This window comes from Phacochoerus africanus, chromosome 4, assembly GCF_016906955.1.
Source record: "Phacochoerus africanus isolate WHEZ1 chromosome 4, ROS_Pafr_v1, whole genome shotgun sequence".
In the NCBI taxonomy this organism is placed as follows: Eukaryota; Metazoa; Chordata; class Mammalia; order Artiodactyla; family Suidae; genus Phacochoerus; species Phacochoerus africanus.
Window position 1 is genome coordinate 9149225 of NC_062547.1, and position 13420 is coordinate 9162644.

The window sequence follows — 13420 nt, forward strand, 5'->3', positions numbered from 1 at the left end:
TTTCGGAGGAGTGTGCCACGGGATTGGCCGGGGCTACGTCACTTCCTATCGGACGGGCGGAAGTCGCTTCCGAGCGCGTTGCAATTTGTAGGAGTGAGTTCCGGTCGTGACCGAAGTGGCTGCATTTTGTTAGTTCCAGAGAGTGGCGATGGCTGCGGTGGATTCTGATGTCGAACCGCTGCCTCGTGGGGGTTTCCGCTGCCGCCTCTGCCACGTCGTTACAGCCAACCGTAAGCGGTGGCTAGTAAGGGGGGGTGGTCGTGGACTTTAGTCTCTGGGTCCTGGCGAAAGTTAGGGTTATAGGTCATGATTTTTGCCAAGTTGATTGGTAGGATCTCACCTCGGTTTTCACTCCGCAGTCAAGGGGTTACAGAGTGGAGAAGGGTCCCACTACCTGACTCCCCAACTTCCCTGTATGCGAAATCTCCACGACGGAAATTTCGTTATTTTGTTCATTCTTTAACTGTCATTTATTGGACATCCCCTTTGTGCCAGGTGCTCCGCTGTGCTCTAGGGCGGGGAAAGGGGACATAGAGATGAAGGAGCTCACTCTCTAGAGATGGAGACAATTTCAGTGCTCTATAGATGTGTTTGGAAGGCTGCGGGCTCACAGACATGGCAGTAATTAAGTGAGGGAGCTTTCCAAAGGCAGAGATGGGTGCAGTAGCCTGGTATGAATGGAACGTGGGTTTGGAAAAGGAGACAAGGTGCCTTTTATGACAGCGCAAGGGGCTCAATGAAGTCTCAGATTCCACTTGTGAGATGGAATCATAATCTCCCCTAAACGTGAGCTTCCATTCATCTTTTTCTTTGTGAATGGCGCTACCACTGCCCAGGAGGGCAAGTCAGAAATCCAGGATAGTCTTCCTGAATTTCAGATATACATCGCTGACATCAAGCAGCTAATTCCAAATGTAATAAAAGTAAAAATAGCAGCTAAGTTTTCCCCCATTCACCATGTACCAGACTCTTGGCCAAATGCTACATATGAATAATATCTATGTGATAGGTACTTTTATCTCCATTTTATATCTGAGGAGTACGCACAGCAAGGTTAAGCAACTTGCCCAAGATCTCAGAGGTGGGATTCAATTTTGGGTGGTGGGGCTTCTGATCCTGCTCTTGTAATCTCTATACTATACCCAGAAATGATAAATGAGAAATAGTCTGGGAAGTTCCTATGGCTCAGTGGTTAACGAATCTGACTAGCATCCATGAGGACGCAGGTTTGATCTCTGCCCTTGCTCAGTGGGTGAAGGATTTGGCATTGGCATGACCTGTGATGTAGGTCGAAGACACGGCTGGGATCCTGTGTTGCTGTGGCTGTGGCATAGGCCAGCAGCTACAGTTCCGATGTGACCCCTAGCCTGGAAACCCATATGCCGCAGGTGCGGCCCTAAAAAGCAAAAAAAAAAAAAAAAAGAAATAGTCTAGAGTCCTGATTTATTTAGTTCTTCTAAATATGATCTGGGTAAGTTACCTATTAATTTCCAATTTCTTTTTGGCCGCTCCTGCAAGCATCTGGAAGTTCCTAGGCCAGGGATGGAATCTGGATTGCATCTGGATTGCATCTGAGACCTATGCCACAACTGTCTGATCCTTAACCTCCTGAGCCACAGCAGGAACTCCCTTTTTTTTTCCCCTACCTGTTAATTTCTTTACAATGTGCAGGTGTTGCTCTACCTATCACTTATAGATGGTTTAAAAAATACTTTAATAATTTGCTTTTTTTAGGGAGTTCCTGTTGTGGCACAGCAGAAACGAATCCGGCTAGTATCCATGAGGATGTGGATTCGATCCCTGGCCTCACTCAGTGATCCAGTGTTGCCATGAGCTGCGGTGTAGGTCGCAGATGTGGCTAGGATCTGGTGTTGCTGTGGCTGTAGTATAGTCCGGCAACTGTAGCTCTGATTCAGCCCCTAGCCTGGGAACTTCCATATGCTGTGGGTGCAGCCCTAAAAGGCAAAAAAAAAAGAAAGAAAGAAAGAAAAATTTGCTTTTTTTAATAGCTAAAGTTTCTTTTTCTGTTTTAGGAAATTTTTTTTTTTGTCTTTTTGCCATTTCTTGGGCCGCTCCCGCGGCATATGGAGTTTCCCAGGCTAGGGGTCTAATCGGAGCTGTAGCTGCCAACCTATGCCGGAGCCGCAGCAACATGGGATCCGAGCCGAGTCTGCAACCTACACCACAGCTCACGGCAACGCCGGATCGTTAACCCACTGAGCAAGGGCAGGGACCGAATCCGCAACCTCATGGTTCCTAGTCGGATTTGTTAACCACTGTGCCACGATGGGAACTCCTGTTTTAGGAAATTTTATTGGAGTATACTTGACTTATAATGTTGTATTAGTTTGAGATGTACAGCAGAGTCAGTTATACATATACATATATCCTTTTTTTTTGCCCATATAGGTTAAACCTATTATTGATTAGGTTTCCCTGTGCTATATAGTAGGTCCTTGTTAATTATCTGGTTTTTTTTTTTTTGTCTTTTTGCCTTTTCTTGAGCCTCTCCTGCGGTATATGGAGGTTCCCAGGCTAGGGGTCTAATTAGAGCTGCAGCCGCCGGCCTCTGCCAGAGCCACAGCAACGTGGGATCCAAGCTGCATCTGCGACCCACACCACAGCTCACGGCAACGCCGGATCCTTCACCCACTGAGCAAGGCCAGGGACCGAACCCGCAATCTCATGGTTCCTAGTCGGATTCGTTAACCACTGCGCCACGACGGGAACTCCAATTATCTGTTTTATATACAGTGGTGTGTATATGTTATTCCCATCTTCCTAATTTATCCTCCCCCCTCCCAGGAAATACTTTAGTGTACAGCTGTTCTCCTGGGAACCACTTAGAATGCACTCCATATACAAATGGACAAGAGGGGAAGCTGCAGAGTTCCCATTGTGGCTCAGCAGGTTAAGAACCTGACTAGTATCCATGAGGATGTGGGTTCAATCTCTGGTCTCACTCAGTGGGTTAAGGATCAGGCATTGCCGCAAACTGCAGCATGTGGACCGTGGCTTGGATCTGGTGTTGCTGTGGCTGTGGTGTAGGCCAGCAGCTGCACCTCTGATTCAACCCATGGCCCAGGAACTTCCATATGCTGCAGATGTGACCATTAAAGAGAGAGCGAGGAAGCTGAAAGGAGCCAGGACATTGTTGTTCAAAGGCCATACTTTCTGTGGCTTGGAAGAAGCAGTAGGACCTAAATGTGTAGAGAACAAAGTCAGGAGCCATTCAGATATTTTTGTCTCATGCTTGTCTTTACAGGACCCAGCCTAGATGCCCACCTGGGAGGCCGGAAGCACAGGCACCTGGTAGAACTGCGAGCTGCCCGGAAGGCCCAGGGACTTCGAAGTGTGTTTGTCAGTGGCTTTTCCCGGGATGTGGATTCTACCCAGCTCTCTGAATACTTCCAGGCGTTTGGACCTGTGGCCAGTGTTGTCATGGACAAGGATAAGGTAGAGCAAATGGCTCTGAGGGTAAAGCATAAGTCAGGTGTTTTTTGTATTTTTTTTTTGTCTTTTCCTAGGGCCGCATCGGCAGCATACAGAGGTTCCCAGGCTAGGGGTCTAATCGGAGCTGAAGCCGTGATCCTATACCACAGCCACAGCAACGCCAGATCTGTGCCGTATCTGCGACCTACACCACAGCTCATGGCAACACCGGATCCTTAACCCACTGAGCGAGACCAGGAATGGAACCGGCAACCTCTTGGTTCCTAGTTGGATTGTTTCCGCTGTGCCACTACGGGTGCTCCTGTTTTAGGAGTCTTATGAGGCTTGGAAATAGCTTACATGAATTGCATGGTTTATAATGAGCCCACAGTAAGTGGTGGCTCAATCTGGGGACACTGGCATTGAGAGGAGAGAAATGGCTGGAACACAGGCTTTTGAATCTGCTAATCCTGTCCTCCCTGGTGCCTTCTGTGCAGTTCTTGGGAGAAATAAGTACACACAGACAAGGCCAGGCAGAGAGACACCTGATTTCTAGCTGGGGCTTTGGCTGCTAACTTGGTGCTGCACTGCAGTCAGATGAGCTGTGTGCTTCCTCAGTCAGAAGATTGGCCAGAGCAGGTTCTTTGTGCTGTTTGGCATAGGTAGAAGTGAGGGTACAAGGGGCACCCCCTTTTCCCTTTTTTTACCCCCCTTTTATTTTCAGCTGAGATGATTTACAAAGCATAAAATCCCCTTGTGGTTCAGTGGGTAAAGAACCTGACTAGTGTCCATGAAGATGTGGGTTCCATCTCTGGCCTTGCTCAGTGGGTTAAGGATCTGATGTTGCCACAAGCTGCGGCGTAGGTCATGGATTTGCCTTGGATCCCGATTTGCTACAGTTGCAGTGTAGGCCAGCAGCTGTAACTCCAATTTGACCCCTACCTTGGGAACTTCCTTATCCCACAGATGCAGCCCTAAAAAGAAGTAAAAATATAGGCGTTCCCATCGTGGCACAGTGGAGACAATCCGACTAGGAACCATGAGGTTGCTGGTTCAATCCCTGGCCTCGCTCAGCAGGTCAAGGATCTGGTGTTGCTATGAGCTGTGGTGTACATTGCAGATGCAGCTTGGATCCCGTGTTGCTGTGGCTCTGGTGTAGGCGGGTGGCTACAGCTCCGATTCAACCCCTAGCCTGGGAACCTCCGCATGCCGTGGGAGCGGCCCTAGAAAAGGCAAAAAGACAATAATAGTAATAATAATAATAATAATAATAATAATAATAATAATAATAATAAATGGGAGTGCCCTGGAGGCATAGCATGTTAAAGATCCGGCATTGTCACTGGCATGGCTCAGGTCACTGCTGTGGTGTGGTTTTGATCCCTGGCCTGGGAATTTCCACTTGCTGTGGGTGGGGCCAAAAAATATAATAGTTTTTATTGAGGTTAACATTGGTTTATAACATTATATGGTACTATGTGTACAACATTATATTTCTATTTCTGTATATCCTATAGCATGGACACCACCCAAAATTTTTCTCTCTCTTTTTTTTTTTTGTCTTTTTGCCATTTCTTGGGCCGCTCTCGTGGCGTATGGAGGTTCCCAGGCTAGGGGTCGAATCAGAGCTGTAGCCACTGGCCTATGCCAGAGCCACAGCACCCCCAGATCTGAGCCGTATCTGCAACCTACACCACAGTTCATGGCAATGCCGGATCCTTAACCCACTGAGCAAGGCCCGGGACCGAACCCACAACCTCATGGTTCCTAGTTGGATTCGTTAACCACTGCGCCACGAAGGGATCTCCTTGTTTTCTTTAGATAAATACCCAGGAGTGGAGTTGCTGGATTGAATGGGAGTTTTATTTTTAATTTTTTGAGGACTCTCTGTACTGTTTTCTATAGTGGCTCTGCCATTTTGTATTCTTAGTAGCGCATGGGGGTTCCCTTTTCTCCACATCCTTACCAACACCTCTTTTTTGCCTTTTTGATAATAGCCGTTCTGATAGGCATTAGGTAATATGTGAGTGTAGGTTTTTTTGGGGGGAGCCTTGCCTGCTGCATGCAGAAGTTCCTGGGCCAGGGATTGAACCTGAGCCACAGCTGTGACAGCAAGGCTTAACTGCAAGGCTACCAGAGAATTCCCTCATTGTAGTTTTGTTAAGAGTGTTAATTCTCCTGGGAGTTCCCTCCGTGGCTCAGTGGTTAGCGAACCTGACTAGCATCCATGAGGACGTGGGTTCCATCCCTGGCCTTGCTCAGTGGGCCCTAAAAAAAGACAAAAGACAAAAAAACCCCCCAAAACCAAGAATGTTAATTCTTCCAATCCATGAGCATAGAATGTCTTTCTACTCTTTGTCTTCTTCAGTCTCTTTGAACAGTGTCTTATAGTTTTCAGTGTGTAGGTCTTTTACCTCTTAGGTTAAACTTATCCCTAAGTATTTTATTCTTTTTGTTGTGATCGTAAATGGGATAGTTTCTTAATTTCTCTTTCTACTGGCTCATTATTAGCATATAGAAACACAACAGATTTTTTTTTTTTTTCTTGGCCACCTCACAGCATGTGGCAGTTCCTGGGCCAGGGAATGAACCTGTGCCATAGCAGCGACCTGAGCTGCTGCAGTAACAATGCCAGATCTTTAACTCACTGCAGCACAGCAGGAACTCCTATCATTTTACCTTAAAAAAAAAAAGTGGAGTTCCCTTCGTGGCTCAGTGGTTAACAAGCCCGACTAGGAATCATGAGGGTTGTGGGTTCGGTCCCAGACCTTGCTCAGTGGGTTAAGGATCCACCATTGCCGCAGATGTGGCTTAGGTTGAAATTGTGGCTTGGATCTGATCCCTGGCCTGAGAACTCCAAATGCCACAGGGCAGCCAAAAAAAGAAAAAAATTTAAAAGTGAAAAAACTGGAGTTCCTGTCGTGGTGCAGTGGTTAACGAATCCGACTAGGAACCATGAGGTTGTGGGTTCAATCCCTGGCCTTGCTCAGTGGGTTAAGGATCCGGCATTGCCGTGAGCTGTGGCATAGGTCGCAGACTCGGCTCGGATCCCGCTTTGCTGTGGCTCTGGTGTAGGCTGGTGGCTACAGCTCTGATTTGACCCCTAGCCTGGGAACCTCCATATGCCGTGGGAGTGGCCCAAGAAATGGCAAAAAGAACCCCCCCCCCAAAAAAAAAACTGAAAAAACTTAAAATTAAAAAATGTTACTCTCATGAAAAACAGAAAAAGGTGGAAGAACTGTTCTAGATTAAATAAGACAAAAAAGACAACAGTCCATTATCAGAGTAGCTAGACAAAACTGAAGTATAGACCACAGTTTAATGTCTTATAGGAGTTCCCACCATGGTGCAGCGGAAACGAATCTGACTAGGAACCATGAGGCTGAAGGTTTGATCCCTGGCCTCACTTAGTGGGTTAAGGATCCGGCATTGCTGTGAGCTGTGGTGTATGTAGGTTGCAGACGCGGCTCGGATCCCGCGTTGCTGTGGCTCTGGTGTGGGCCGGTGGCTACAGCTCCGATTCGACCCCTAGCCTGGAAACCTCCATATGCTGCGGGTGCGTCCCTAGAAAAGACAGAAAAGAGACAAAAAAAGGAAAACCAATTAATATCATTACACTCAATCAAATTATAGCAATATTGCTGTCACATTCCTAAACAGTAACTTCATCAAAGATGGGGTTTGTGTGTTTATGTTTATGCCTAACAGTGATCATTATGTGGCCTCTCAAAAGAGTCTAATTAAAGCAGGAAAAGTTAGGGGGTGAGTCATAGTATAAGCACTGAAATGTCATTGGAAGAGTGGGGTTTGATGAAATAGGTAAGACCAGGATTTCAGAGGCAGATGTGGGTCGGAATAAAATATATGGAATTAGAAGGAGGGAGATAGTTGTTTTTCTAACTCTGTCCCCTGATGTTATGGAAACAGCAAACAGTTATTCCCAATTTATAGGGTGGTCCCCATTTTATTTATTTTATTTTTTTTTGTCTTTTTTTGCTATTTCTTTGGGCCGCTCCCACGGCATATGGAGGTTCCCAGGCTAGGGGTCGAATCGGAGCTGTAGCCACCGGCCCACACCAGAGACACAGCAACGCGGGATCCGAGCCACGTCTGCAACCTACACCACAGCTCACGGCAACGCCGGATCGTTAACCCACTGAGCAAGGGCAGGGACCGAACCCGCAACCTCATGGTTCCTAGTCGGATTCGTTAACCACTGCGCCACGACAGGAACTCCGGGTGGTCCCCATTTTAAAGATTCTCACCCACTGTCTGATCATGTGTTTGGCGACTTGGTTCCAAAGCCATCATCTCTGTCTCTGTTGTGGTTTGACAGGGAGTGTTTGCCATCGTGGAGATGGGGGATATAGATGCCCGGGAAGCTGTCCTGTCACAGCCCCAGCACAGCCTGAGAGGACAGCGCCTGCGGGTCCGGCCACGGGAGCAGAAAGAGTTCCAGAGCCCAGCCTCCAGGTCCCCTAAAGGAGCTGCCCAGGACAGCCACCAGCTGGCCAAAGCACTAGCCGAGGCCCCAGACGTGGGGGCACAAATGGTGAAGCTCGTGGGGCTGAGGGAGCTGTCCGAGGCTGAGCGGCAGCTTCGGAGCCTTGTGGTGGCCCTGATGCAGGAGGTCTTCACAGAGTTCTTCCCTGGTGAGCGGCCTCCCTCAGCGTGTCGGAGCCCTCCCGGTCCTTCCTCCCCGATGCCTGCATCCCCACTCCTCCCTCGGCCAGCGGCCAGCGGTGCTCACGTGCTGGCTTTCCTATCTTCGTGCCCCATTATCTTCTGCCACCGCCTACTCCCTGCAGTGGCTCTTGACCTTTATTCTCTGCTCGGCACCCAGGCTGTGTGGTCCATCCTTTTGGCTCTTCTATAAACAGCTTTGACGTCCATGGCTGTGATCTTGACCTCTTCCTGGATCTGGGGGACTTGGAAGAGCCCCAGGTACGTGCCTGTGGAGGCAGGTGTGAAGAGTCAGTGGGGATGGTCGTGGACTCTGGGCAAGCACTTTACCTCCCCTGTCTCCGATCTTCATCTGGAAAAGGAGGATATAGGGCCTGCCTGAGAGGGTTATCATGACTGGGGAAATGTGAGTGGGTGTGGGTCTGGGATAGGGTAAAATGGATTAGCATGGCATAGATGGCATTTGTTACAGGAAAAAGCCAGATTTCAAAATGGCATGCGTGATATCTTGTGGGGAGGAGGGGGGGTGTATATAAAAGGACATACAATAAGGGGTTATGTTTTTGCTTATTTGTATTTTCTAACATGTACAGATTCTGCCTTAGGTGTGGGAAAGGGTTATTATTATTATTATTTTGTCTTTTTACGGCCGCACCCATGGCATACAGAGGTTCCCAGGCTAGGGGTTGACTTGGAGCTGTAGCTGCCGGCCTACACCACAGCCACAGCAATGTCAGCCACACCACAGCTCACGGCAATGCCGGATCCTTAACCCACTGAGCGAGGCCAGGGATCGAACCTTCAGCCTCACGGTTCCTAGTCAGATTCGTTTCCGCTGCGCCGTGGTGGGGACTCCTATAAGACTTTTTAAACTGCAGTCCATACTTCAGTTTTGTCTAGCTACTCTGATAATGGACTGTTGTCTTTTTTGTCTTATTTAATCTAGAACAGTTCTTCCACCTTTTTCTGTTTTTCATGACTGTAGCATTTTTTCATTTTAAGTTTTTTCACTTTAAAATTTTTTTATTTTTGGCTGCCCTGTGGCATTTGGAGTTCTCAGGCCAGGGATCAGATCCGAGCTGCAATTTCAACCTAAGCCACAGCTGCGGCAACGGCGGATCCTTAACCCACTGTGCTGGGCCAGGGATCAAATCCGTATCCCAGTGCTCCTAAGATGCCATCGAACCCATTGCGCCACAGCGGGAACGCTGACAGTAACATTTTCGTAGGATGTAGACTGTTTATAGCATTAAAAGGTTAGTTTAGGAGTTCCCTTTGTGGCTCAGATGAAATGAGCCCAACTGGTAATATGAGGATGTGGGTTCGATCCCTGGCCTTGTTCAGTGGGTTAAGGATCTGGAGTTTCCGAAAACCGTGGCGTAGGTCTGTAGGTCGCAGATGTTGCTTGGATTCAGTGTTGCTGTTGCTGTGGCTGCAGCTCCAATTGGACCCCTGCCTGGGCACTTCCATATGCTGCAAGTATGGCCCTAAAAAGCAAAAAAAAAAAGCTTAATTTTAAAAAAGGGTTGGGAGGATTAAATGAGTTAATATTTTGAAAGCCTTTAGGGTAGCGCTTGGCACATAATAAGCAGTAATAGATACAGCTTAGGGATGGAATGTTCCCTGGTTAGGGAGAGGCAGTCACTCAGCTCATTTCTATCCACAGCCAGCGCCAAAGGCTCCAGAATCTCCATCCTTGGACTCGGCTCTTGCATCCCCAGTGGACCCTCAAGCCCTGGCCTGCACCCCAGCCTCTCCTCTAGACTCACAGCCTCCAGCTTCCCCCCAAGACTCAGAAGCCCTGGACTTTGACATCCCTTCCTCCTCCCTGGCACCCCGGACTCCGGACTCTGCCTTGGCCTCTGAGACCCTCGCCTCTCCCCAGTCCCTGCCTCCAGCCTCACCGCTGCAGGAGGACCGGGGAGAGGGGGACCTGGGGAAGGCCGTGGAGCTGGCACAGGCTCTGAAGGGGGAGAAAGTGGAAGGGGGAGCCATGCTGGAGCTGGTGGGATCCATTCTTCGGGGCTGTGTCCCTGGAGTGTACCGAGTCCAAACTGTGCCCTCTGCCCGGCGCCCCGTGGTCAAGTTCTGCCATCGGCCTTCAGGTCTCCACGGTGACGTCTCCCTCAGTAACCGGTACCTTTGTTTAGGGGGCAGGGGGGAGGCCAGCTGGGCACTTGGGTGGGTGCGGAGGGCGCCCTGCACCTGCTGAGCCTTGAGCTTGTCCTTGTTTGGTCCCGTCTCTCTGATGCTCATCTCATGTCTGGCTTTTATATCAAGGTTTGGAAAGTGTGTTTCCTGGGATACTTTAAGAGTCCCATGGTTGAGTAAGTTTGGGAAATGCTGAGTTAAACACAAACAGATTTCTTCCTTCCCGCCCTCTCCCCTGCTCTCCTTCCTCCCTTTCTCCCTCCCATCCCGTCATTGTTCCTTTGCATAGTAAAGGCTCTGATCAGTCTTGAAATAACACGCTCTGTGAATGTCTAAGACGTTTGTAGGATGTAGTATTTCCCAGACACTTTTTTTTTTGTCTTTTTGCCATTTTCTTGGGCCGCTCCTGCGGCATATGGAGGTTCCCAGGCTAGGGGTCGAATTGGAGCTGCAGCCGCCAGCCTACGCCAGAGCCACAGCAACGCGGGATCCGAGCCGCGTCTGCGACCCACACCACAGCTCACGGCAACGCCGGATCCTTAACCCACTGAGCGAGGCCAGGGATTGAACCCGCAACCTCATGGTTCCTAGTCGGATTCGTTAACCACTGCACCACGACGGGAACTCCTCCCAGACACTTTTGATGTTCTTTTGTACACACTCTCTCTGGACTGGGAACCCTCTTTTGGCCTTCTTACAGCTGCCCCGCTACCCAAGTCTGGAATGGGAGCTGGGGGTGACAGGCTTCTGAGCTCTAACCCCCCGTCTCCCCTCTGTCCCAGGCTGGCTCTGCACAACTCCCGCTTCCTGAGTCTCTGCTCGGAGCTGGATGGGCGAGTGCGGCCCCTCGTGTATACTGTGCGGTGCTGGGCTCAGGGCCGAGGGCTGTCAGGTGAGCATGAATCAGGAGGCTTGGGGCTGTGTTGGGGGCAAGGCAAAGGCAGGGATTCAGGGAGAGAGGGGAGCCAGAGGTGTGGGAATAGGGATGGATAAAACTGCCAAGAAGGGGATCAGAAACACCTCTAATCTAACTGGAATTATTGTTCACCCAGGGAGTGGCCCACTTCTCAGTAACTATGCCCTGACCTTGCTCGTGATCTATTTCCTTCAGACCAGGGACCCTCCAGTGTTGCCCACTGTTTCCCAGCTCACCCAGAAAGCAGGTACAGCAGCCCCGCCTCCTCCACCCGCTCTGTCTCTTTAGCTTCATCTCTTGCTCTCTCTCTTTTTTTGGGGAGGGGGGGTGCCATGCCTGTGGCATGTGGAAGTTCATGGGCCAGGGATCAAACCTGAGCCCCAGCAGTGACAATGCCAGATCCTAATCCACTGCACCACAGGGGAGCTCCTCTCTTCTTCATCTCACTGAGACACACGAAGCCTCCCTGGGATTGAGCTCTCTGCTTTCACCCCCCGTCTCCACCCTCCTCCCCCTCAATCTTGCGGCTTGCAGGCTGACCCTCACCTTTTTTACGTTCATAGGTGAGGGTGAACAGGTGGAGGTTGATGGCTGGGACTGTAGTTTCCCCAGGGACGCCTCGATACTGGAGCCCAGCACCAATAAGGAGCCCCTGAGTGAGTTTGGGGCGCCTGGGAGAGGACTACGAAATGATGTTAGTGGCACGGTTACTGTGTGCTGGGCCTGGTTCTCCCAGCAACCTTGTGGGATAGCTCACTCCTCCCAAAGGACCGGAGGAGCTGGAGAAGGGTCTCAGGGCGAGGCAGGGAAGGAGGTGGCGCCACTTTACAGATGATGAAGCCATGCCTTGGAGTAATTAAGTGGTTGTCCAAGGTTACACTGCTAGCACGGGGAGGGAGGTTTGACCTCCTGTTTATAGGAATCCGAGGAACCACTTGGGAGGGAAAAAGTAAGTCCAGCTCCAGGGGTGGTTCTGGTGCCCGGCTGGTCTCAGTTCTGGCCTCTAAGTGACCCCTTTTCCCTGGTCTTCCTCCTCCTCCTCCAGGTTCCCTGCTGGCCCAGTTCTTCTCCTGCGTCTCTTGCTGGGATCTTCGTGGCTCACTGCTGTCCCTGCGGGAGGGTCAGGCACTGCCTGTGGCAGGGGGCCTGCCCTCTAATCTCTGGGAGGGTCTGCGCCTCGGTCCCATGAATCTCCAGGACCCCTTTGACTTGAGTCACAATGTGGCAGCCAATGTGACCAGCCGGGTGGCTGGGCGGCTACAGAACTGCTGCCGAGCAGCAGCCAATTATTGCCGGAGCCTCCAGTACCAGCGCCGTTCCTCCCGGGGTCGGGACTGGGGGCTGCTCCCCCTTGTGCAGCCCAGCTCGCCTAGCTCCCTGTTGTCTGCAACACCCATCCCTTTACCCCCCGCTCCCTTCACCCAGCTCACTGCCGCCCTGGTCCAGGTGTTAAGGGAGGCATTGGGGTGCCATATAGAACAGGGAACCAAGAGGCTGCGGTCAGAGGGAGGTGAAACGGGGGAGTCTCCCCAGGGAGGGACAAGCAAAAGACTGAAAGTAGATGGGCAGAGAAAATGCTGTGCAGCGGGGCAGGAGGAGCAGCAGGGCTGTGCGGGGGATCACAGTGAAGACGGGGTAGAAGAAATGGTCGTAGAGGTTGGAGAGTCGGTGCAGGACTGGGCCATGTGGAGCCCAGGGCAGCCGGCGGAGCTTCCCCGGACGACCGGAAAGCATCTGGCCACTGGGGAAGAGGCGCAGACGGTGGTGCCGGCAGAGCAGGGGCCCAAAGGACCGGAGGCAGCTGGAGAAGGGTCTCAGGGCGAGGCAGGGAAGGAGGTGGCGCCCTCCTCAGCGAGCTGGCGCTGTGCCTTGTGGCACCGAGTGTGGCAGGGGAGGCGGCGTGCCCGAAGACGCTTGCAGCAGCAAACCAAGGGAGGAGGTGGAGCTGGTGCTGGCACAGGAGCAGAATGGCTGGCCACTGAGGCTCGGGTAACCCGGGAGCTGAGAGGACCGAGCGGTATTGAACAGAGGCCAGAGGCTGAGCCGCTCCTGACCTTCGTGGCCTCTGCCTCAGAGGCCCACCAGACTCTCACTGTGACCCCGCTCCAGGATCCTCACGGCCTGTTCCCTGATCTCCATCATTTCTTACAGGTTTTCCTCCCTCAAGCACTTAGACATCTCCTCAAGTGAAGAGGGGGCCTGAAGGGCAATAAAGCTGCTAGTTTAATAAATGCTACG

General features: G+C 51.0%; 1 protein-coding gene across 2 annotated transcripts; it reads left to right on the top strand.

The window, feature by feature from the left end:
• Positions 1–13413, top strand: TUT1 (terminal uridylyl transferase 1, U6 snRNA-specific). Of its 2 annotated transcripts, XM_047775511.1 has the most exons (9): positions 1–230; positions 3266–3456; positions 7769–8084; positions 8276–8376; positions 9782–10251; positions 11049–11158; positions 11319–11429; positions 11746–11838; positions 12228–13413. In XM_047775511.1, exons 1-9 carry the CDS (start codon positions 149–151, stop codon positions 13370–13372), a joined length of 2619 nt encoding a protein of 872 aa, XP_047631467.1. In that variant the 5' UTR covers positions 1–148; the 3' UTR covers positions 13373–13413. The 2 variants fall into 2 exon arrangements, with proteins under 2 accessions (XP_047631467.1, XP_047631468.1); XM_047775512.1 differs by lacking the exons at positions 11319–11429; positions 11746–11838 and having other exon boundaries at positions 69–230.
• The last annotated feature ends 7 nt before the right edge of the window (positions 13414–13420 follow it).